Source organism: Acipenser ruthenus, chromosome 22 (genome assembly GCF_902713425.1).
Source record: "Acipenser ruthenus chromosome 22, fAciRut3.2 maternal haplotype, whole genome shotgun sequence".
NCBI classification, from domain to species: Eukaryota; Metazoa; Chordata; class Actinopteri; order Acipenseriformes; family Acipenseridae; genus Acipenser; species Acipenser ruthenus.
In genome coordinates, this window is record NC_081210.1 from 27,444,720 (window position 1) to 27,470,603 (window position 25,884).

The following is a 25,884-nucleotide window of genomic DNA, read 5'->3' on the forward strand; positions in this document are numbered from 1 at the left end:
AAACAGACAAGTGCTATGGGCAACACTGGAAGGTTGCACCACATAAACAAACTACATAAGCTGTCAGGCCTGCTGAAAAACCATCCGCATTTTATACTGTGATTTCATGTTTTTTTCCAAGGTCATCGACACTACCCAGCCTTGAAGTTACAACAGCACACCATGAGCTCGCGGTCTGGGTATTCCCCGCCGAGTGAAACAATGACGTGCCAATCACATTGACATAACGCATACTCTGTGGAAAGTAAAATTAAGCTTGTGTTTAAACACAGAGAACCGGGTTGTGTCTGGTGTCGGATTGTATTTGCGAGTCAAACACGTTGGTACCTCATCATCCTGCATGTTTTTTTTAACTGTCTTTGAGAGGTGTGCGCTTGCTTCCTCCGCCCCTGCACGTATGCGTTTCGATGACAGTCAGGCAGTCACCTCCCCCCTTTTCATCCCCATCTCTGCTTGACAGGACTCTTGCCAGCGAGGTCTTACAGCTGCGCTGAAGGTAAGTGGGAAATATACTTAATGGCCGTTAAAATACCTGAACTACACCCCCACAATCTGTGGTATGTCGATCTTGACGAAGCACAGACGTGTAAAAACACGCGAATGCCAGGAAACGGAGGTACATTTCCCCGCAAGTTACTGATGCTGCAGTGCAGCGGCTAAGGCCGCGGCGCAGTGGTGGTGTAATTCCTAGTAGTCTTGTGTCATTACAACAATTAAATATGTCACTGATCTAACTACCGCAATACCAGGCACCCACGTTGCTACAAGCGGGAAAAAAAAAAACGTGTTGAAGAAGATGCTGACAAGAGAATGAGACGGAGACCAAGCAATACTTACATGTGTTGTGCAGTCATATATGTATCCACGCGTGGACAGCACGAAAATTTTATTCCGTTCATTAGATTTTTACATTGTTTTTCAAACCGTTGCCTGTACATATGTAAGATGCAAGCTCGTTTTTCTTTCGTGTATTGCTAGCAGTACTGTACAATTCTACAAATCAAATGCGGACTATTAACTAGGGTATATTAATAATAATCTACGGTAACCAGCGTATTTGGAAACCAGCTAATTTTAATAATACGGTAGATCTGCGGCAGTTCTAATGTTTGTCTCTTTTTTTTTTAAATGAACCGAGATGACCTCTAAAATACAATACGACAGGCATGACAGTGACACAGACTGACACTAGTATTGCACGAGTGCAACACTGGTCTGACGTGACCTCTGTACATTGAAAAAGGTTAGGTACTGCCTGCATCATTTATCTTCAGGGGTGAACTGCACGGCATTGTTATATCAATGCTTATTATTAAAACCTTGCTGTTTCACGGCGTACAAAACAAAAAAACACAGTCTTAGGTAATCTCATATGTATATATGTTCAGTCGCATTTCCACAAGACCCTATGACTAGAGGAAGGTGGGTGTGTGCAGGGCTACAGTTTAACAGGGAGAAGAAATGGAGACAAGCTATCTGCCTGTTAGTACAGGGATTTGATTTGTTATCATTGTGTTTACTATGTGAGGAGCTATCCATCAAGGTTGGAGCATCACCAGGGTTATCTTTGTATCCTCTATGCTAAAGGCTGCTTGGGACTAGCTGTTCCCCCTCTGGGAATTTATTATGGAAGTGGCACTCCTTGAGAAACTACACACACACACACACACACACCCCACTGCCATTAATTATACATGCCTGATATTGCTCATTTTTCTGCATTCGTTTGTTTGTCTTTGAAACACAATTTGGCTTGCAGTGAAAATAAGGAGTGGGTTACTTTGAGTCTGTCAGCTGAAGATCAGATTGGGATCGCGATGTTTCCTAGATTCCTCCTCCTACGTTAGGCTCTGTTATATCGGTCAGAAGCTACATTTTAAATGAATTCGTGCTTGTGTATGTAGAGGCGAAACTGTGGTGTGTTCCTGTGAAATTGCTGTGATTGTTAAAACATTTTTTTAACTCTTTCATTCCTGAATTATTTTTGTCAAAATGAAGCTATATAATTGAAAAAGGAAACTCCTTTACTGAATATACATTAAGACAGGACAACATTTTTTTTTTACACATTTATTTCTACACCTCAGACTGGGACCTTGGAGTCCCGTGAGGTTGCAATGTGATTTCCGATGGCATACGTAAACATACGGCACTGGTTAAATTTGTTAGTCATACAAAATGATGACACAGTTTCCAATAGCAGGGTCCTTTATAACCTGTGGTGCTTGTCTTGGAATCTTCTTTCCCATCATTGGATACCTCCCACCAACCAAATGTAATTATTCTGCAGGTTGTGGGTAGTTTATTTGTTCTATCCCCGTTTAACAAAGCACTGACATAATGACATAATGTTCTGTGTGTGCCCTATTTTTGCTCCACTTACACTATCTCGAAATGCCTTGGCAATTTAGTGTCAGTTCAGGTAAACTGTCACTGACAGCAGTTTTGGTAAGCCGCTGTCTGTAACTAAGGAGCAGGGAGGGAGGGAGGGCGGGCTATGCGATAAAACACTGCTGGATATAATTCTCTACAAACCTCGCAGTCTTTGAACCAAGACAAAAACAACTGGTCACTCTCTGTTGTAGTCAAACACATCAGTGTTATGAAGTATTTTGACATTTTTTTTGAGGAAGTAATTGGCCAGAGGAGGACAATCACATCGTTCTAAATTCAAATATTTTAACAAGACATTATCTGTGGTTGCTGATTGATCCGGTTTATATTGCAATTAAATTAAATAATAATAATAATAATAATAATAATAATAATAATAATAATAATACTTTTTAAAATTGGAATTTAGTTTGCAAGAATAGGAATTATACGTTCCAGCTTCACACAGTTTACTGCATCAAAAAACCTACTAATTTTCCAGAGGCAGCATAGTGACTGTAACTATGAAGGTTGAGGGAGTTGCTTGCTTCAGTACCCTGGCAATGGGATAATACGCCTCTCACCAGTTTGAATGTATTCATCAGCAGTAATAGAACTTCATACTGCTCTTGTGGTGGTTGGGAATGCCTCGCTGTTCTGGTGCACTCAATCCAGTTTATTGTACTGCACAACGTCTTCTTGGAGCAGTGTGTGGGACACCAGGATTAAAAGTGTCTGCAGCATTTATCCCTGGTCATAACAGTCATGAGTTCCATGAACCAGCTTGGAGAATGTTGATTCACAACATCAGTTTCTTCAGGCACACCCAGCAAAAGGCTGCTGTGAAATCTATTTTATAAAATGTAGCCTCTCTATGTGAATGTATTGCTTGTAAAGACAGCTGGCTGGTTGCCTGGGAGATAAAATAGTTAAACACTGATGCAGTAACTTTTGTAGAGTTTAATAAACTAAAATATTGGATACACAATACCTGATAATTCAGCACCTAACAATAGTTCATCAGAACGGTGATTCATGTGGAAATCCTACCCTTGTTAGTTTCCAATTTTAATAAATGTGCTGCTTGTTTTCAGATAATGGCAGTCCCACCAACTTATATTGATCTTGGCAAGTCAGCCAGAGATGTGTTCACTAAGGGATATGGTAATTATCTTGATTTTCATATATTTTTCCCAAATGTGCTTTTCATTTCTATTATTATGGCTTTGAAAGACTGTATGCTACTTTTTAACACATTACAGCGTGCACATAATCAGTACTAGATTTTAGAGTAAATAATAAAAAGATAAGGAGGCTGCTTGAACCAGTTGTTTTGAAGATGTCACTATCAATCAGCAACCCCTTCGCGGACTCCATGACTTAATTCTTGTGAGATGCCAGGGTGTTTTAATATTCAATATTCTTTTATTTTCTTAAAGGTTTTGGCCTGATCAAGCTTGATTTGAAAACAAAGTCAGAAAATGGACTGGTAGGTTGCTGTTACTAATGTCATACATACCATCAAACGCTATTTTATTGGTGCTGTGAATAGCACCAATAAAATCCACTGTGCTAATCCTTGCGGAGTGTATGGTTGATTAAAAATGACCCCTAATTCTAGTAGACAAATATTTTGGCTAATGATTTATAGAACACTGAAGATTAGAACTTTCAGCACCTAAGCAATACGCAGGATCCTAATCCTGCGTAATGCTTAGGTGCTACTGTAGAATCAAACTGTTACATTTACTGTATAAAGTATTATGTGTGTACTCAGCATGTATCTCTTATGAATATTAATGTGAATGTTCAATATGGGAAAGCCTGAGCCCGCTATATCCCAGTCTGCAGTGTTGCATGGTTAAAGAAAGGGTTCCATCAGCAATTATAAGCTGTTTACTGGTGCGTATGGAGGTAGGTTTTCGGATTGTATTACTGCAGTCAGGGATAAATGCAGGGGATTCATAAGCTTCTCTTTTCAAATCCAAATGACTTTAGGAATTCACAAGCTCGGGGTCTGCAAACACAGAGACCAGCAAAGTGGCGGGCAGCCTTGAAACCAAGTACAAGTGGGCGGAGCACGGCCTGGCATTCACAGAGAAGTGGAACACAGACAACACCTTGGGCACAGAGATAACCATCGAAGACCAGGTAACTGAACGCAGAGAGGACATTCACTTTGAAATGTAGTCTGTCTGAAATAAATACAAACCCTTACATGCAAAACTTGGATTTCCTTTCTGTTCAGCTTGCCAAAGGACTGAAGCTGACTTTCGATTCTTCATTTTCACCAAACACTGGGTAAGCAGTTTTAAAGACAGCATTATAGATATTTTACCTGGTTACAAAAAGTGCTGGTGGAATACTTTTTAAAAATTGAATTTATGTACAAATGTATAGTGAGGCAGCTTCATAGATAACCCGAGCCAACATTTTAATTATTTTTTTTTTTTAATGACTCAATCTGTCAATGTGCCATTTCTATTGGATTTGTTTTCCAAGCCGAAGTGACTTGATATAGTTTAAAAAGCAATGGTTTGTGTTCAAGCACGTAAGCCATGGGTTTTATTCTTTTGACGCAGGAAAAAGAGTGGTAAGATTAAGACCGGTTACAAGAGGGAGCATATCAATGTCGGCTGTGACGTGGACTTTGACATCGCCGGGCCCTCTGTGCGCGGAGCCGCGGTCTTCGGCTACGAGGGCTGGCTCGCTGGCTACCAGATGACCTTTGAGGCAGGGAAATCCAGGGTCACACAGAGCAACTTCGCAGTCGGCTACAAGACAGACGAGTTCCAGCTTCACACAAATGTGTAAGTGTACCAGCGGGGGAGAAAGAAAGAGCGACAGTACTAGGCATAGTGTTACAAACATACGCATGGATAAATACAGTATAAAGGCATATACAAATTCTCATTAGTCGTTCATTAGTCAAGCTTTCACAGAAATAAACACCTGAACCTTGTAAACTTGAAAAGCCCACGAGCACTGCAGGTCCTCAAGCACATACATGTGTGTCTTCATTTAAATCTTTGACAAGTGGAAGTTATACCTCAACCCCCAAACGAATCATTTCTGAGTTAAGTACCTAATGGTTCAAAGCAGCAATTGTTGTCAAATTGTGTATTGATTTTGGTTCATATACATGTTCTGTTTTACCACAAGCAAGTGAAAGTACCCCCAGTGTAAACCTGCTGGCTCCATGAGCCATAATACTGTAGCAGTAAAGCTTGACGTGGGAACCCCATGTTGCTGTAGGCTTATGTGAAATGCTAATCCTTTAAAAGGAATTATAGATTGCTTAGGTGCTTCTACCAATGGGAGCACACATTTTACGTGCCGTAAGCTGTGACATCACAAACCCTATTCTGACATCATCTTTCTACCACCCTTTATTCTCAGTATTGGGATGGTTCACGTCACCTGCTTGAAACATCACACTTTAGCGAAGCCAGTTAAAAACAGCGACATTCCCTTTCAAACATATTGTAAACAAACCTAAATATTGTGATTTTAAAAGCCAAATGACTACAAATAAAAGTTTGTTTTTGTTAGAGACATTTCTGTTTTGATTTTGTAACAAATATTCTAAAAATGTAGGACCCCCGAGTGTGTCTGTGTGGATTATATTGACACTTTAAATAGTGAATAAGACCCAGGCTTTCAGCCTCGGGTAGTTCTCTTCACCTCTCACACACACATATAGCCATGTAGTACCACTTGTTCTAGTAGTGCACTTTAATGTCCAGGACTAGTGCTGCTGGATCTCAGTTGTTTAATGTGGGTTCTTCACTGCAGGAATGATGGGACAGAGTTCGGAGGCTCCATTTATCAGAAGGTGAATGACAATCTGGAAACGGCTGTCAATCTGGCGTGGACTGCTGGAAACAGCAACACCCGCTTCGGAATTGCAGCTAAATATCAGATCGACGCTGATGCATCGTTCTCGGTAGGTACCAGACACTGTATTGGGCACTGCTAGGGCAAGAATCCCAAAGCTATTTACTCCAAATCAACAAAAGCATTTTTTTTTAAATTTATTTTCGAATTGTAATGTATGTTTTTTCCCTTAACCTCTTTTAGGTAAAGTGTTCCTGATGATCATACTTGAGAATATAGCTGTAATAAGCCATCAATAATTAATTAATTAACTTGTATTAAGGTTGTTTTAAACATTACTAGGCAGTTAATAACAATAACCTTGCATAGCGGTACAGTGTTCCTGTAACAGGCATTTTATAAGAAACCTTTCCTGTTCAATATGTCATGAAGCTTTAATTATATATTGTAATAAACTGGTATTCCTTGTTAAGAATAATCAAAACATTTGAGATGTTTTATAAATGGTTCCCCAAAAGTGAAGGGTCACCATGCATTAACCTGTTTTTCAAAGGTGCATTCCATTGTGTTTAATGAAGCGATATATTCCCAATGTGAATTTTCTATTCTTTAGTAGACTGTGTATTTGTGATTTCAATGTCTTAAAAACAAATGTAATTGATTTTATTTCCAGGCCAAAGTGAACAACTCCAGTCTAATTGGATTAGGATACACTCAAACCCTAAAGCCAGGTGAGAGTTTGAGCAATGGGCTTTGCTGCAGTAAACATCCAGAACATAACTCTCTTTTTTTATTTTTTATTTTCCTCTGTAAAGCATTTTATGTACAGGCCAGGTTACGTACATTTTTCAAGGGTTTATTCAAATTAAACTTAGCAAAGCTTGCATTTTGAAAGCTTTAAACCACCCTGATGAATTTCTCTTATTTCCTGCAGGTATTAAACTGACACTCTCAGCTCTTCTTGATGGTAAAAATGTCAATGCTGGTGGCCATAAACTGGGTCTAGGACTGGAGTTCGAAGCATAGGCAATCTCCGTGCACAATCATTACCTTCCAAATATTTTAATGAATAGCTACCTTCACAACCTGGTGTTTGACCTTGTATGTGTACCATGTGGGATGCAAGTATTATTGTACTGTCAATCCTGTTACTGATGATCCTCAATTGTAAAAGGACAACTGAACCTTAACGATACAGGACCGTTTCTTAACCCTTGTAAGCTCTGCTAGAAACACAGTTCAGAGGAATCTAGATTTTTTCAAATGCATCACAGTTCCTGTGTTTTGTTTTTATTTTATCTCATTTTGTGAACACTATTTTATTTTTCATATCCTATTGCAAAGAACTGGGGTAAAAAAAAAAAAAAAAAAAACACCCAAAGAAACATGTGTATATTTTTGGCTTCAACTTGAAAGAATACATATTTTGGCAAACAAAACAAAGAAACTGCTGCGTTCTAGCCAGTAGGTGGCGCTGCTGTGCATAAATGTCACGTTACGCTCTTGCGGCCTGTTGGAACAGCATGAGGACTTGATGGCTGTCGCTTAATGCTACCATTTGAATTCAAAAGCCAAAAAACATGAATAAGATGGGAATTGTTTATTTCAAACTATCTGTTGTTGGTAGGTTTAGTTGTCCTTAAACTTTATGCAACTGTAGTTTTAAAAGGCACTAAATTGTGGTGTACATTTCATGCATTTGTTTCAATAGTAATCGTGTGTGTAATATTTTTGTGTAAATCTTCTCTCTTTTGGTACTCGGAGGTCTATCATGGTATTATAGGCACGCTTGTCCTATTCCCCAGGATACAAGGGAACCATGCTGTTGAGAGAGCCATAAATAGGGAAGGATCATTGTAACTGACCCTGTAACCATCAACCTTTCAATAGGAAATGTATGGTAATCTTCCATTGTTGGTGTATAATAGGTACACAACACGCTCTACTTGACAGTACTGCAAAACCGTGAAAATAAATAACTTTATCTTTATATTGTCTGTGGTTGCTTTTTTGAAATATAAGCATACTCATCAAAGTAGAATATAAATTGCAATAAAGGGCTGTGGGTGGTTCTGACCATGCAGCCTTTTAACATTTGCTATACGGTAGTGCTGTAGTCTAAACGAACCACTAGATGGCATCGGTTTCACATGTATATCTTGTCCTTTCATAGGTTTCATGTGTTCAGTGTATGTAGTTATTTCTGTGCAGGGTTGTGATCAAGTCCTTTTTTCAATTCTAATTCCATTTGTCAATTCCTTTTCAAAATCGATTCCCAGCTCCAATCCCCTTTTAATCAATTACAACACTTCATTGATCAAAATTGCAATTAGCAGTATTCTGTTAAAATTGGCTTCTCACAGAGGCAACACATTTAAATGGAAGTCACTGTGAGTCAATTCAATTGGCTTCAGGCTAAAGCAGTTGAGCAATCATTCATAACAATTATATCGGTGACAGGCAATTTCTCAAAAAGCTGTATTTCAGGTTTCACAGGACTTGTTTCATTGCGGTGTAGGTTTCCAGGGTTGTTTCTTTCAAGGTGTGCTGCCCCATGCAAAATATGTCTTCATAACAGAGTACATACAAAACTGGTTACCTTTTGTGCCCGTGGGTGTTGAAAACAAGAATGATGTGTTCCTGTCAACTCTAATCAATACACAGTGCAAATGTATTTTTATACAACGCCCTTCGCACTGTTCAAAATTTAAAAAAAAAACAAGAGAGCTCATATATACAATACACTCGAGTTACACTGAGTTACATAAAAGCACATTTAATAAGAATGTTTTCAATTACGACTGAAAAGAATCCAATGTTTCCACCTGCCTAATGTCAACCGGAATAGAGTTCCACAAACGAGGAGCACAGCAGCAGCTCCGACTCCAGCTGATTTGTTCCATTTTTTGGAACAACTTAAAAGTTCTGCATTTTCTCATCTGATAGAATCAAAGGGAATATACGGAATATTGTCCAACTACCTGAGGAGTTTGTGACCAATCAGAAGCAGCCAGGATAGAACAGCAGCATGCCTCAGCAGAATGCTGTCTTAATCCTCTTTGCAGATTCACCAAGTCCCCCCTGCCTTTATATATATATATATATATATATATATATATATATATATATATACACACACTTGTAATGTTTTTTTTTTTCATAGTCAACTGTTAGCTATGTGTTGTAATTTTACCACATATTTTAATGGATCTCAAATCTGGATTTTCTGGTGCATAACTGTATACACAGGTTACACACGTGACTGGTTACGTATTACATTAGAACATAAGAAAGTTTACAAACAAGAGGAGGCCATTCAGCCCATCTTGCTCATTTGCTGAACACGAACACAATATTCTAGATGAGGTCTAACTAATGCATTGTAAAGTTTTAACATTACTTCCCTTGATTTAAATTTACTTAAATTCAACACCTTTCACTATATATCCGAGCATTTTGTTGGCCTTTTTATACCTTCCCCACATTGTCTCGATGGAGATATTTCTGAGTCAACATAAACTCTGAGATCTTTTTCATAGATTCCTTCTTCAACTTCAGTATCTCCCATATGGTATTTATAATGCACATTTTTATTGCCTGGCGTGCAGTACCTTACACTTTTTCTATATTAAATGTCATTTGCCATGTGTCTGCCCAGTTCTGATAATTTTGAATGACCTTTGCTGCTGCAACGGTGTTTGCCACCCTCCTATTTTTGTGTCGTCTGCAAATTTAACAAGTTTGCTTACTATACCAGAATCTAAGTCATTAATGTAGATTAGGAACAGCAGAGGCCCTAATACTGATCCCTGTGGTACCCCACTGGTTACCTCGCTCCATTTTGAGGTTTCCCCTCCATTCAGTACTTTATGTTTTCAACTTGTTAACCACTCCCTAATCCATGTGCATGCATTTACTCGAATCCCTACTGCGCTCAGTTAATAGTTAACAAAATACAATATATTTGCGATCCCTTTGATGAAAAAAGAAAAAAGCCAGGAGGCGTGACGACACGTATACCTTCAGTCTTACGTCATTTGTTTCGTCACTGGGTGAATCGGTGGATTTTAACCGCGCCCACTGCTTTCGCCGTTTGGAAGATGGCTGCCTGCAGGAACATGGAGTGTCGTCTGACTTGTCTCTCTGTATTTTTGCTATTTACGTTGTTACTTCCTTCGAGCTCAACGAACGATAGTAAGTGAATTGATTAATTAATTAAGGGTTGAACAATAAATCACACTAGGTCAAATAATTAACCACGAACTCTGCCGGGGCGGGCGTACTGTGATGCAGTATAGGAAGTACTGCAATATTGAAATTACAAAATTCCGTTTTCAGTTTATGTCCTTTTGTTAATTTGAATAAAAGACACGTATCTCTCTCAGCGGCGGTATTATATTATTACTATACATACAGTATCCGACACGTTTGTTGGATAAATCAAACGAGTGCAGTAAACTTTAGTTTCAACGTCAATTTTCTGGTACAAACACAGTTTTGTTTCGTCATCTCTGCTGTAGCTGCTGGAACACAGTACCGTACAACAAACCATTTGTAAACATGGCACATTGTTTTTTGTAGCAATACAGGGCTTATTGTTGGGCTTGTCTGTAATGGTACTAAACATCAAAGACGTGTAAATGTTTCAGAATTGGAGAATGTTGTTCAAGAACAGGTTATTCATCATGACAGCAGGGCATGCCTAGAAACAGTGTACAGATATAATATGGCTACAAGTTTAGCATCACTATAGAAATAACTAATTTTGCTTCATAAAGTCGAATAAAACCTGCAGAATAATGTTACGTTAATATATTGAGTTACATGCCGCATTGTATTTTTCCATCTACTTAAAGGTGCGCTTCCTTGAAAACAAACAGCTTTTTAGTGACCTGATTGAAACAAAGGTTTTACCAAGAGCTATTTGGTTTGAACTACATAATGTGATTTGCATTTTATGTTTTTTTTTTTTTTTTTTAAAACACATAAAAATAGATTTTTTTTTAGATCTAATGTAGGTAATAACATGCTTTATGCTGTGGGTGTTTTTATCGATCACTTTTATTCCACATTAAATGTTCTTCGTCACAGCATCGAAAACTATTCCATGAACAAGCAACAAACGTCTTTGCAGAAATACCTAGAATTAGTTGTGTTTCATTTATAGGCTCTACCATTTCACATGTGAATGGCCCTGTTGAAAGCCAGAACTCCTGCAGTGTGCTGCTCTGTAACAGCTAGTCTTAATCATTTTCCAGCGTCTAATATGTGTCCTCAGTGTGAATCATTTCATTGATATAAACTGTTGACTTTGGGAGAATTTAGCAGTAAGAGTATATTTATATATATATAATATATATATATATATATATATATATATATATATATATATATATATGAGCAAACGTAATTACTTTTAGATCTGCATGTCAATGGTTCATTGAAATGGTCAGCCTTTTTTTTTCTGGGCTTGGATAAATAAGAATCTGTTGCCCCATATTTATTCTACAGTAAAAGTATGTTGCATTTAAGATCTGTTATGTTTTTAATAGCTCGTTTTTTAAATGCCAGGTTTTGTTGCTTTCTGAACAAATCGTGACACACTTTGGCACTGATATTTGTGTTTATAACATTTGAATATATATTTTTTTTCTCTCACAGCATCAAACAAAATAAATTCCGCTCCAAGAAATGTGTCGGTAAAGGTAATTATCCCTGAAGTTACAACTAAAAATGAAACGGACAAAACTGTTTTGAATACTGCGAAATCTCTGCCATTGAAAACTACAGATAACATAGACAAAGAAAAACCCTTAAATATATCAACAGTGACCAACAAAACTCAAAGCATAACACCTAAAGACAACAAGCCAGCAGCAAAAGCTATAAATACAGAAAAAAAGATAACCAACACAACACCAGCACCACCACCAGTTACGTCTGTGGCAGCTCCTACAACAGCTAAGAGCACTACTATTACCACTACAACAACTAGGAGGACTACCACCACCACCACCACAACAACTGCCAAACCAAAACCCAAGAAACCCCCAGTTCTCCTCACCACTATCCTTACTGCAACCGAAGCGAAGATTTTGAAGGAAGATAACTTATTACCAACGCGGCCTGGTTATGAAGACAGTTCTCCCACCACCATCATAGATATTGACATTTATGAAGATGATTATCTGGGTTTGCAGTTGCCCATTGACCAGGAGCAGATGGGCAAGATGAATGACGTAAATGCCAAGAGTGAGCTTATTGAAGACGTGGACAAAGGCATTGACCTGCCCGAGATTGCAGTCCACATCAAGGACACCTCCATTTACTCTTCTGAAGACGAAGACTCCCACTTCTTTTTCCACCTGGTGATCATTGCCTTCCTGGTTGCCATTGTGTACATTACTTACCATAACAAGAGAAAGGTAAGACTTAACAGAATGGTCTGAGGTCATGGTTTTTCTTGCATCCTCTGAAGTGATATATGAAAAAATGTTATTTCTTTTGCAGATTGTGCTGTTGACTCAAAGTAGACGATGGAAAGATGGCTTATGCTCAAGGAGCGTGGAATATCACAGGCTGGACCAGAATGTTCAAGATGCCATGCCATCACTCAAAATGACAAATGATTACATTTTCTGAGCCAGTTGGACAAACTTGTAATGCTCTCTTTTAGTGTGAAAAACTGCTTTAATTAAAGGTGTTGCTAATTTATTACATTGGACTTGACAGGAGCTGTTAAAAGCACCTGAGAGGTCTCATTTTAAATAGTACACATTGATGTTAAAGTTGACTACTTTTTAGTTCTTAAACTGAGCTCTCTATGTACCTTGGTTACTACTAAATGTATAGCTTGCAGTATGGAATTCCTCTTTCTGTATAATATTGATTCTTTATCGTCAAAATAAATTTGAATAATATGCATATCAAATGCTTTCAATTGGCTTCCAAATTTTACAACTAAAACATTTTGCCAAGTCAAACACATCTGTTTTTCTCTACATCTATGTGAGATTCAGTTAGACAATTCTAAATACCGTTTCCAGATTTAACATTATAATCGAATAAAAAAGTACTCCAGTTTGCCTTATTAGTGAAGTGTTGTAAAGGCATTATGTAGTACACTTGGATTTTGGGTTTGTATGTTTCTGTTCTATAAAATAAGAAAGTAATAGAGATCTAGTATAATTAAATGAAGGTGTGAAGGTAAAGCAGTGGAGTAATGCCTCTGGAGGTACAGATATATATCATTTTAATGTGAGGACTTTGTTGGGATTGTAGGAAACATGTTTTGGTTTTTATATAAATATGTTTTTTATTTTTTTTGCCAAGGTGATTTGTGGCCATATTGGAATACTTTATTTTTTTTAAGTCGGCCTTAGCAAACAAATTTAAACATCTTATCAATGACTTATTATATGTAATCAGTACAGTTCCTATTTTCTGTACATTGTTTTTTTTTTCTTTTTCATGATGTACTTTCTATTTATAACACAACCATTTAATGCTTGTGTTCTGCTCAAATTGTGGAAAATGTAATACAATTGTACATAATGCAGATTTGAAGCACGGTGTAGTGTAAGTTATAGTATTTCTACAAGTTGTAAATACAAATTAAAACAATATTTTCTAGTTAATTAGCATGAGTGTGAAACTTGTGGTGCATGGTACTGCAGTATAGGTTTCAAAGCAGATTTAATGGGCAGTCTTTTCAAAAGAAATGTTTAAATTGTTCAAATATATTGACAAAAGCACAATTGTAAATGAGACTTCAAATGTGTTACAGTGCATCTTAAAACTGTTTTCTTTTCAAATAAATATAATCAATGCTTTATTTATGACTTGTTCTTTCTCTTTGTGGCAAGTACAAGTGGTTGATGTGCAGATCATTTAAAGTCGAATGCACAGCAAAAAAGGAAAACTAGGTAGCAGGTTTATTGGAGGATGACAATTCTTAAACCAAGGTGAACACAAAGCCACCACCTATGCGGATCCCTAGGCTGCTAGTATAAGGGGTTTAACAGATACTGCATGCAGTAGAACAAAATAGGTATTTTTTCAGGATTGTTAGTGTGCAAATTGCAGACACTGATGGATGATAAGTTTGGTCAACCCATTTTGCCCACCTGTACAGATATAACATGAAAGCTACTATATACTTGAATTGATAGATGTCAGTATTGATATTACAATGCATACTCAATAGTCTTATTGTGTTAATATAATGAATTATTTGTTCATGTATTATAATAAAGTAGATTAGGATAGTTCACCTAGGGTTTTGGAGACCAACTCATGAGTGACTTGATCAAATTTCACGGTTACCAGTACATGCAGACCATGCAAAACAAATACAAAGAAGAGATGCTGTATCTGAGCACCCATCTGCAGTTTTACATGGGACTGGAACAGAATCTGTTCTTTGTTTCAAATCTGTAAAGAATGAGAACAGATAAGAGGAGGGTGGAAAGGCAGCTCTCTGGATCCCTAATCTCTTTGCCAGAGTAGGACTGTTGAGTCCTCTTTGATTTTAAGAGTGGGTGCATAATTGTTTAATCAGAGCTGTATGTTTCACATAATAGAATGTTAAATAGTACAAGAAGCAGATTGAGGTGTACATTCAAACATCAGCAGGCTAATGGAGACTTTTCCACGAGGCGGAACACGCAACTCAGATCTCTTGTCTTAAGAGGGTGGGTGGGGGAAGTGGTGATAAGCATAAACAATTAATTTAAGTTAATTAGCACTGCTTACTTAATAATCGTCTGCTTATAAAATGTGCAGCTCTAGCAAAGTAGGAACAGTCTACAGAGACTGCCGTTTCGAAGCTTTCATTTTTCTAAATGTGAAGCACCTGTTTGACCCCGAGCAGTCATTATAATGTTGGTTACTTGTTTTCTTTGTCATAAAAATAAACTGCATGCCACCGAAATTGCTCTTTAGGTGATTGATCTGTAGCCTGTCCTGTAAATCTTGTTTTGCGACATTCCACCCTTTCAATACTTTAAAATACAGCATAAATACGTCTAACTTGGCCCTGTGTGACGCACAACAATGTTGTATCCCCCTGGCCAAATAAGGAACCCTAAAGCTGCTGTAGTTCATACCACTGAAGTCTTTTGAATACATACAGTAGTACTAGAGAAAAAAAAGCTTTCAGAAAAGTTATAAAATTAGGCAAACGGTCTGTAGTGTGAAAGACATGAAGAGCTGAAGGCTATGTTTGTTCTGGTTGATGTAAACTATTTGAACCCTTTCAGTCCTTTTTTTCCAGTCCTTATCCTAGCACTGTATGTTAACATATGCTGTCAGAAATCACATTTGAATCTCACAGGAATACTAGGTCCCAGTCTGAGGTAGTGTGTATAAATATATGTAGACTCAGTGTATGTCTACTCAATCAAATAGTTTATTCTTCAGCACGACAAAAATAATTCAGGACTTTAAGGGTTCAATTATTACTGTACTTCAGTTGAATACATTGCTACTAGATGCAAATTAATAAAACAAAAAAGGTTGATTCAGTTCACTCAAACTATTTACATGAGAAATGTACTGACAACTTGACATATACGTGTACAATATCACTGTCAAGTAATTATCATAAAACACTAATGATAATTAACTTAAACAGAACATTCATTTATACATAAACTAGTTGCGCTACTTTAACTGACCAGTAGAGGGCAGTGAATGCTTACAAAATTGTATAACAAAAGCTCTGGTATTGGGTGCCAATTGAAGCCCAAATGCTCCCTTTTCTACTTGAGTTTACCTGTACACTAATTATGTGGGTTTTAGTTGTAATATGTTTAATATGAATACAGGCAATAAAAGCAATATTCTACACAAATGATACCACAGAAATGCAAAGCAATGCATTGTATGTGCCAGTTTGCTTTTTGAGGAAAGCATCCAGCTTCTGAATACAAGCATTGAATATCATTTATGGTTACAAATACCTGAAACAAATTGGTGGGTTGTCAACTAAAAATAATGGCAAACAACCTGAAATGGGATGCATATATAATGTATAGGCTGTGCTTTACATACTTACATAAACAGACTAGAATAAATTGTATTGGCATGCTCAATACACTCAGTGGAACTATCTTCAGGCTCTTAAAATCTTGGCACTTTAATCATGTTAACTCGCACTATACCACCCAGGAGATTCAGTACAGTGATGCACAGCAGGACTGTGGCAGCCTTGCACGCTACAATCTGATGACTTGATCTAATTGCCTATGGAATAGCGTAAAGAAAAAGGGAGCAGTTCATTTGCACACTCCTCAGCTAAGCCAGCACGCAGAAGCCCTGGTTCAGTTCTTGCTGGAGTTCACTTCCTGCGGCTGAATACAGCTGTAAGCATTGGCAAGGAGTGATATTTTTAAATAATTCATCACAGTGCATGCAGATACAATTAACTGTAAGAACATCTTGTTATTTTTTTTAATACTAATTCGCTAATCCCTTGCCAACACTAGCAGCAGGCTATGCTTCACCTAAATCGTTAATGTAGTTCTGAGGAGTGAGGCAATTAGCTGGAACATGGAGCACTACTGATACCCTGAAGTTTTAACTAAGACCTTAATGAGACAATTGGGATCCGGAGGGATAGCAAGTGGTTTCCTCGGCTATAAAATCCACATCTGCATTTTCTTTTTTTTTTAAGCTGGCAGGCTTTATTATATGTATAGCTGTATTGATTTCATTAAAAACAGTTGCATTTTATTGTTAGGTTTAAGGACAAGGAATACTGTAACTGTAAGTGAACAGTCTGTACAGTCATTGTGTCTGCGGCCAGGGTTCTGAAAAAGCTTCTTTTGCTCCAGAGAACTTCTTTATTGCTGGTATTTAAAGGACTTTCACTATGGCACCACAAGTTATTAGTTCAATGTGCCGTATCTTTAGTTATTTTTTTTGTTTTCTTTCAATGTGTTGTTTAATGTTACATTTAGTTTTTTTCTATTTTACCCCACACCCTGTTGTTCTGGATTGGGACGCCCGCTGTTGGTGAGATGAGGTTAAAAGCTCTAGAACCACACACAAGCCTGGCTCTTTTGCATAGTTGTGAAGAAGCTGACTTGGTAGTGCATGGTCACCGGTTCACATTCCATGGCAACATTCCACAGCTGGATATAAATTAGTTCAGTCATGATTTCTTTTAAACACCTGGAGGGCCAGTCCCTCCGGGGATATGTCTCTGAAACAACACTTTAAATCTGCACAGCAATCCTGCAGTGTTCCCATGCTTTTCACTTGTTATACCTGCTTTTACCACATTTAGCATAGTTTACATTGGCTTGCCACCATTTTTTATATTCTTTACCGTACCTCTCTGGGCTTTACAAACCTATGCTTTACCATGCATTCCCTATGTTTTATTGCACTTTGCTATGCTTTTACTATGGAAACTTCAAAAAGGCATATTTAATAATAACAAATACACATAGTAAGAAAAGTGTTTAATGTGCCTGTCTGTAGAATTGAAATAAATGCATCAGAAAAAATGTCAACATTCCCATTCTTACAAAACACACGGCAACAGGCTTCAGCGATTCAGTATTCAGAGCACCGGGTTTTTAATGTATTTCCATACTCAAAAAAACGCATTTCTTCAGCATCATGTTTGTGACCTTTCCAGCTATGCTAGATGGTTGACAGATGCCACTGTCTGAGTAAGCAGTTCTCTCAACATACCAAGTGAAATGGAGGCTCTCCGGTCATTACTTCCATTAATATGCTGTGTTACAGGGGACGGCTTTTAAATCTTGATATATCTGTGGGGCCTGCATGCCCATCGTTATTATAGTGTTCTTGTTAATGACTGCCAGTAGGAGGAAAAGAATCCAAATGGAAAATCACTTTCAGGGCAATAGAATCTAGCTGTGCATTACATACTTACTTTAATACCTTCTGGATGGGTATTAGACTCTGTGTCACTATAAAACAAAAACTGGGATTGTACATTGACTTAGATTATTATAATTTTCTGTATATGTTTTTCAATAAAATACCAATATAGATAAAAGTAAAACAATTTCCAATTATTATTATTTATTTCTTAGCAGACGCCCTTATCCAGGGCGACTTACAATCGTAAGCAAATACATTTCAAGTGTTACAATACAAGTAATACAATAAGAGCAGGAAATATAATAACTTTTGTTCAAGCAAAGTACAAGTGTGACAAACCACAATTCAATAATACAGCAGATAATAGTGATAGTTACATCAGGATATGATTAAATAGTGATAGTTACATCAGGATGTGATTAAATACAAAGTACTACAGGTTAAACACTTGGCAGATTACAGTATTCTGAAGTACAGGATTAAATGCAGTAAACTAGGGGGCAGATAAGAGCAAAATAAAGCACATTTACATGAAGGGTGATAGTGTCCCAGGATACAAACAGAGGAGTTCTACAGGTGCTCTTTGAAGAGGTGAGTATTGAGGAGGCGCCGGAATGTGGTCAGGGACTGGGCAGTCCTGAGGAGTATCTTTTGGAAATTAAATACAAATACAATGATAAAAAGTGTGTGTATATATATATATATATTTATTAACCATGTAATGCCAATTCCTGTATCACCTCTGATACAATGCTTTTAGCCACCCCTCTGTATTATTATTTTTGAAAATCTAGCCTCACAAGCCAGAATTTGTCATATGCAGAACAAGAAACAGAATCCAGTTACATAAATTGAAGTAGCTTTTCTCATTTCAAAAAGGCTTGGACATTATTTATAACTTTACATTTGTATCTATGGAACCTACAATACATTTCATACAGGAAGTACATGAATGTATTGATGCAAGCAACTGACTCTGAATGGATTTTAAGGCTAGGTGTGGGTTGACAGCGCTATGAAAGCACTGTGACTTGCTGTTGATCCTTATTTCATATTTTACTCCAGTCTGTTTTCATGGCCTGTTTGTGAGTCCAGCATTGAAAGACAGTCCCAGAAAGGAAGTTCTCTATCACTGACCCAGACAGAGCCAGTCTAGACATTCTCTGGGAACTGAAGCATGCTCACCTGAGGCAGGTGAGCGTGGAGACCGGGATCCATTCATTCTGATTAACACACTGTTCCTCTTCTCACTCCACATCCCAGAAGCACAGTGAACGTCTGCGTAATTAGTTTGTTTACTTTGTGCTGTGTGACTCCAGGGAGCCAGAAAACGGTTGCTTGGTGCATCGTGTTGTGAGTTTGTCTGTTGAGGATTGAGTTATCTGAATTTGTAATTAAGGAGTTTTATGAATCTGCTGCAGTGGTGGTGGTAAGGATGTGATATTCAGTGCATTTCAACAGTAAACAGCTTCAAATGACAGAATTAAAAGGGTGTTTAAACCATTCGCTGTTTAACCATCCTGAAGATAATACCCAGCCTACAGCAAGGAAACACAAGTAATTCACACAGAATTAATTCAAGGCATCCCTTATGCTTTATTTATTTTTTCTTTCCGATTCCAGTCTGTACGGTATTTGTTTATTTATTCAACATGTTTTTAATGTGTTTTCCACAGTTTTGCTTTGGAAACAGTTTGTATTTGAAATCCTCTCACGCCATCATGTATGGGATAATAACATATAGCTCGCTATTTAAAACAAAACATTTTACAACTTCTAAAGCCCAGGCAGCATTCGATAGTAGCACACCCATCTCAGTGGGAGACCCTATGTGATCACAAATCCATTTACTAGGAGTGTTCACAGATTGAATTGTATTTTATCCAAAGCCATCCTGGATTCTCAAATTTGTGAAATTGCTTCTGAAATGCTGCTGAGCATGGAATCAACATCTCTCCACCTAGACAGCTTCCCGGGTGGGGGTAGCTATACACCAGGCTGAGAACATGTAAATGATCCAGTGTTTTCTTCTACTTCTGCAGTAATACCCAAACACAAAACACAAATAAATACATCAAACAGTGTGTGTTGGAATTGAACTGGGGGGGGGGGGGGGGATTCTAGATCCGCTTATTAGAACAAGAATCATCTCTCGTTTCTAACTGCATTACTTTCCACGGTTCAGATTTAAAACAATACTAAAATGAATCAATAAACACATTGTTCCTGCTGCTTCTACAACAAAGCAGGAATGGAGGCCCTTGACCTTCACTCCTGATTGGTAAATGGGTTGCACGGCCACAACTGAAATGGGTAGAAAAACTGGAGCAAAATGATTGGTATGTAACCACCCCCCGCCCTCCATTTCATTTCAGGAGTATTTGCGACAAATTAAAGTGTAATGCGACTTTTCCAAACGCTCTCATTGAAGCTCAATATCTTTTTTTCAGGCTCTGTCACGGGACAGCTGATGGAATACTAATGCTGGATTAAGACACAGGGAGCATTTTAAAGGGCTTCGGAGCGACTTGAATGTCAAGTATAGCACTAATGCTGCTGACATGATCCCAAGCTCTGCGTGAAAGTGCGCAGAGCCTCTAGCATATGGATTAGGAAAAGAAAAAAGAGTCAAAGTTTGGTTTGATACATACTGAAAATGTAACAATTAACTCCTAAACATAGTCCAGTAGACATGTTTTAACATGACATTGCATAAGAAATGATCTTGTGGACTTTAGTTTACAATGTGGAAATGCATTTTAAGAGTTGACTAGGCTATAGGCTTTTTAAAGCTTGTTTTTATTTAGTTTTTTTTCCAGATATCAAACGGTAAATGATCACATGCTTTCTCTTTACCCCGTTGCTTTTTAAAACAAAGCATTCCACAAAGCAGACCGTCTTACTAGAGTGTAATAATTCAAGAAACAGCACAGGAGGCTTTTGATTTGGTTGATCACATGGCTGCCTCTTCAAAAAGGCTGGAGTCAAAGCTCCACTTGTATAATACAAGATACCATGTGGGAATATATGTGAGAGATGAGGAGCCCCCCAGGCACCATGCTGGGTCCACTCCTTTTGAAGTTATTACTAATCCCCCTGCTGCAGCGGATTGCATGCTCTAATACAATTCAGTGCTGCAGTCCTTGGCCGCACTGTGGACGAGGTGAGCATTTGTTCTATTGTTGGACTTTAACAGTATTGATGAATGTTTTGTTTGTTTGTTATGGGCATTCTGCTTTAATTAGTTTCATCAATACACAAATGCAAGAAATGAGTTTATCATCAGATTACAGTACAAGCTTTAACCTGGGTGCTAATAAACCTATTACTTCTCAGAATTGTAACAGACTTCTTAAACAAGCCACAAAGTTATATAATATGGGGTTTACAGCCCTTCTTAGTTTACACATTGACAATTTTTGTAATTCTCCTTGCCAGACCGTAAGGGTCTATGTAAGCCTGTTTGTTTGAACTGCAAAAAAGTTCTTTCTTTGATATTGTAATCTGAAAGCCCTGGATACAAAAGCTGCTTGAGTTTTCTACAATAGTAATTGGGATTAAAAAAAAAATTTTATTAAGGGGACATGCTAATGGAATAAATACAGGAAGAGAACACCTGCAGAGTGTTCTTTCTCTCTCTTTTTTCAATTTGCTTGTGTCTGCATTTATTTATTCTGCTGTTGACTTCAGTGATGCACACAGCAGAGCTGCTAACATAGCATCAGAAAGCTAATTGATTGCTGGTGGAAAGAGGAGCGCACTCCTCCCCCGCAAAAGAAAGGAGTGTGCGTGAATATTTAAAACTGCTAATGCAACTTCTTTTAAAGAAATGGCCAGTGGGAATACAACATTAAATGAGTTATTAGGCTATAAAATAAATACAAATAAGTAAAATGATCTGCTACAAACCAGTTCTGACAGGAGTTTAATCACAGCATTAATGCTTTTATTCTTATTCCCAGTTCATGCATAATTCAAATGAATATAATGTTATGTAATTCTATAGCAGCTACTGTCCCAGCATGCTCTGGATAGTGAGTGCAGTAGAGTTCAAATCCGATTTATTTTCTGTGCACATCAATGTACAATATAAACAGCTAATTACATTTATACTCCAGGTATTTCCCAGAATGTTCTGTTTGTAATCTCCATGGTAATGAGTATACTGATACTAGTCTGAAATGACTTTCAATGATCTCCTGGTATTAGTTTTCTGGGACATCACAGTAATTAGCTTGGGAAATGCAGGTCACCCAGGTAAAGGAAAAGTGCAAGTGTTAAAGATAAAGTGAAAGATTGCTTTAGCACAGAGAAAGTGTAAATTACCTGGATAATGGGGAAACATTTTCTATCATAGGGAAAGTGCAAGTTACGTGGATAATGGGAAATGGTACTGTAACAGGATGGAGGCTGGGCATGAACTGGCAACCCCCGCGCACTGCAAGCAAGCACCTTAACCACAATACAAAAGAGCCAGGCTCGTCTGCATTCGTGGGTTCATCTCATTTCAGTGACTGGGGACAGGACAGAATCCGTAACGGCAGTGTATCAGCCGATCGCTGAGGTTAAAGGGGGTAAGCGTGTAACAGGCAGGGTTGTGTCATACACTGCTGTTACAGATTCTGCCCTGCCTCTTTAGCATTGTGTTTAAGACACTCTCTTGCAGTGTGGAGAACATAATGTTTTCCAGGACTTTAGAAATGTATCCCCATATAAGGAACATTTTCATCAATTTATTTTTCAGACTGGCATATAAGTTATATAGCAGCTGATGCTGATTTCTCTTCACTATCCTTACATTCTTAAGTTGTTTTTTCAGGTTAATACACCTGCAGTATCTTTTTCAAATTCATATGAACTTTTTATTAGTCTGGAAACCAGCTACGACACCTCAGTGATTGGAAAGGGAGCAGGGAAATGCACAATAGAATCAACACCTTCTCTAACAACACCTGAAGCCCAGCTTGGAAATGTCAGCTCTGCATGGAGAAAAGTGTTAACGGGAAGAAATGTGTAATTTCTGCCATGGGTGGTGTTGAATATCAGCGGGATAATAAATAAAAACACGTCATCTAATACTTAAAACCAAACTTTTTAAAAATTATTTGAGAAGATGTTACTAAATGACTGGAGATTTCAAACTCAGAATTAGGGCTTGAAACTATATGGTACCTACAGTGATAAATACTGACGTTAGGAATTAGGCTTGCACAATTAATTAAAAACAGATTACAGCATATATATCTATATCTATATATCTATATCTATATCTATATCTATATCTATATCTATATATATATATATATATATATATATATATATATATATATATATATATAGATAGATAGAAATATAGATATATATATATAGATACAGACGTGCTCAAATTTGTTGGTACCCCTCCACAAAAAACGAAGAATGCACAATTTTCTCTGAAATAACTTGAAACTGACAAAAGTAATTGGCATCCACCATTGTTTATTCCATATTTAATAGAAATCAGACTTTGCTTTTGATTTTTTATTCAACATAATATTGTAAATAATAAAACAAATGAAAATGGCATGGACAAAAATGATGGGACCGCTAACCTAATATTTTTTCTGTAGCTCTCAATGAAACTTCTGCACCTGTTAACAGGTAGTTTAGCCCACTCTTCCTGAGCAAACTGCTCCAGCTGTCTCAGGTTTGATGGGTGCCTTCTCCAGACTGCAAGTCTCAGCTCTTTCCATAGATGTTTGATAGGATTCAGATCAGGACTCATAGAAGGCCATTTCAGAATAGTCCAATGTTTTGTTCTTATCCATTCTTGGGTGCTTTTAGCTGTGTGTTTTGGGTCATTATCCTGTTGGAGGACCCATGACCTGTGACTGAGACAGAGCTTTCTGACACTGGGCAGTACGTTTCACTCCAGAATGCCTTGATAGTCTTGAGATTTCATTGTGCCCTGCACAGATTCAAGGCACCCTGTGCCAGGCGCAGCAAAGCAGCTCCAAAACATAACCAAGCCTCCTACATGTTTCACTGTAGGTATGGTGTTCTTTTCTTTGAAAGCTTCATTTTTTCATCTGTGAACATAGAGCTGATGTGACTTGCCAAAAAGCTCCAGTTTTGACTCATCTGTCCAAAGGACATTCTCCCAGAAGGATTGTGGCTTGTCAATATGCATTTTAGCAAATTCCAGTCTGGCTTTTTTATGTTTTTCTTTCAAAAGTGGAGTCCTCCTGGGTCTTCTTCCATGGAGCCCACTTTCGCTCAAAAAGCGACGTATGGTGCGATCAGAAACTGACGTACCTTCACCTTGGAGTTCAGCTTGTATCTCTTTGGCAGTTATCCTTGGTTCTTTTTCTACCATTCGCACTATCCTTCTGTTCACTCTGAGGTCGATTTTCCTCTTGCGGCCATGCCCAGGGAGGTTGGCTACAGTTCCATGGACCTTAAACTTCTTAATAATATTTGCAACTGTTGTCACAGGAACATCAAGCTGCTTGGAGATGGTCTTGTAGCCTTTACCTTTACAATTCTTGTCTATTATTTTCTTTCTGATCTCCTCAGACAACTCTCTCCTTTGCTTTATCTGGTCCATGTTCAGTGTGGTGCACACAATGATACCAAACAGCACAGTGACTACTTTTCTCCATTTAAATAGGCTGAATGACTGCTTACAAGATTGGAGACATGTGTGATACTAATTAAAGAAACTAATTAGTTTGAAATATCACTATAATCCAATTATTTGTTATCTTTTCTAAGGGGTACCAACAAATGTGTCCAGGCCATTTTAGAATATCTTTGTAGAATAAGCAATAATTCATCTATTTTCACAGCTTCTTTGCTTTATTCTATGACATACCAAAGGCATGCAAGTATACATGATAAAATAGCTTTTAATTTCATCACTTTTTAGGAGGAATGAAGCATTATTTCAATGACCTGTAAGGGTACCAACAAATTTGAGCATGTCTGTATATATTTCTGATATGCACATGCAAGATTAAGAACAAGCTATTTCATTTGTTCTTGAGTGTGTATTAAAACAATGACAGGCTAATGTGTAAGCTTTCTGCCGTTCCTAGCTTCTTTGATTTCCGTGCTGTAGTCTATCAAGTTTGTTGGGTGTATCAGCAGATTGCCTACTGGAATTTACCATTGAGATTCAGAATTGTATTCTTAAATGCAAGAATAAAGAAACCAGAGCTACACTAAACACATTTTTGCAAATATTAGACATTTTTCTCACATAGCTGGGTTTGAAATGATTTTTGTATTTTGTTCTATCTATCCATCTAACACAACCAGTACAGCCGTATCATACAACCTGGGAGAAAAAAAAATGAACAGGTTATTTTTCATTGCACTGTTGTTGACTAATGTTTATTTCAAGCCTAGACTTGCTTGCTTGAATTTAAATGCAAATTAATCTACAACTTGTATTATATGTGTCTGACTGAAGATAACTGGGGAACAAAGCCTAAGAAAGCCAAGATAAAAAATGGTTTTGTACCAGTGCCTTTATTATTGTACTTATTGGCACTATGTGGTGTTGTATTTGTGTAGGAATGGCCTAATTGGTTACTATGCTAAGTAAAATGGAATACATGAATTGTACACATATACAGTGATATAGGGCGTCCCCAGTGGTTCAGGTTTTGTCTTCTCTGAGTTGCCCATCTGGACTGGGGACTCACAGGGCTGCATTGTTTTGTATTGGGTTAGGGGTGAAAATCCGATGGGGATAGTTCACCTTCAGCGACCCTTACTAGTCAGGCACCTGACGAGTCTAGGCGGAGAATTCCTGGGTTAGTAATATCTATT

The 25,884-nt window shown here is 37.7% G+C and overlaps 2 protein-coding genes across 2 annotated transcripts; both read left to right on the forward strand.

The window, feature by feature from the left end:
• Window positions 1–346: 346 nt before the first annotated feature.
• Window positions 347–8,200, forward strand: LOC131699478 (voltage-dependent anion-selective channel protein 1). Its single transcript, XM_058996352.1, has 9 exons — window positions 347–496; window positions 3,468–3,537; window positions 3,813–3,862; window positions 4,372–4,524; window positions 4,622–4,674; window positions 4,956–5,183; window positions 6,169–6,319; window positions 6,884–6,941; window positions 7,145–8,200. The coding sequence occupies exons 2-9, from the start codon at window positions 3,471–3,473 to the stop codon at window positions 7,234–7,236; spliced, it is 852 nt and encodes a 283-aa protein (XP_058852335.1). The 5' UTR covers window positions 347–496; window positions 3,468–3,470; the 3' UTR covers window positions 7,237–8,200.
• Window positions 8,201–10,251: 2,051 nt separating this feature from the next.
• Window positions 10,252–14,044, forward strand: LOC117431322 (keratinocyte-associated transmembrane protein 2-like). Its single transcript, XM_034052131.3, has 3 exons — window positions 10,252–10,404; window positions 11,872–12,635; window positions 12,721–14,044. The coding sequence occupies exons 1-3, from the start codon at window positions 10,311–10,313 to the stop codon at window positions 12,850–12,852; spliced, it is 990 nt and encodes a 329-aa protein (XP_033908022.3). The 5' UTR covers window positions 10,252–10,310; the 3' UTR covers window positions 12,853–14,044.
• Window positions 14,045–25,884: the final 11,840 nt, after the last annotated feature.

What these genes read in the sequence shown, in the direction of transcription:
- LOC131699478 (XM_058996352.1), top strand. Translation starts at nt 3,471, where the DNA reads ATGGCAGTCCCACCAACTTATATTGATCTTGGCAAGTCAGCCAGAGAT. An exon ending in TGTGTTCACTAAGGGATATG is followed by an intron (nt 3,538 to 3,812) that starts GTAATTATCTTG and finishes ATTTTCTTAAAG; the next exon opens with GTTTTGGCCTGATCAAGCTT. An exon ending in TTCCAGCTTCACACAAATGT is followed by an intron (nt 5,184 to 6,168) that starts GTAAGTGTACCA and finishes TCTTCACTGCAG; the next exon opens with GAATGATGGGACAGAGTTCG.
- LOC117431322 (XM_034052131.3), top strand. Translation starts at nt 10,311, where the DNA reads ATGGCTGCCTGCAGGAACATGGAGTGTCGTCTGACTTGTCTCTCTGTA. An exon ending in TTCGAGCTCAACGAACGATA is followed by an intron (nt 10,405 to 11,871) that starts GTAAGTGAATTG and finishes TTTCTCTCACAG; the next exon opens with CATCAAACAAAATAAATTCC. An exon ending in CTTACCATAACAAGAGAAAG is followed by an intron (nt 12,636 to 12,720) that starts GTAAGACTTAAC and finishes TTTCTTTTGCAG; the next exon opens with ATTGTGCTGTTGACTCAAAG.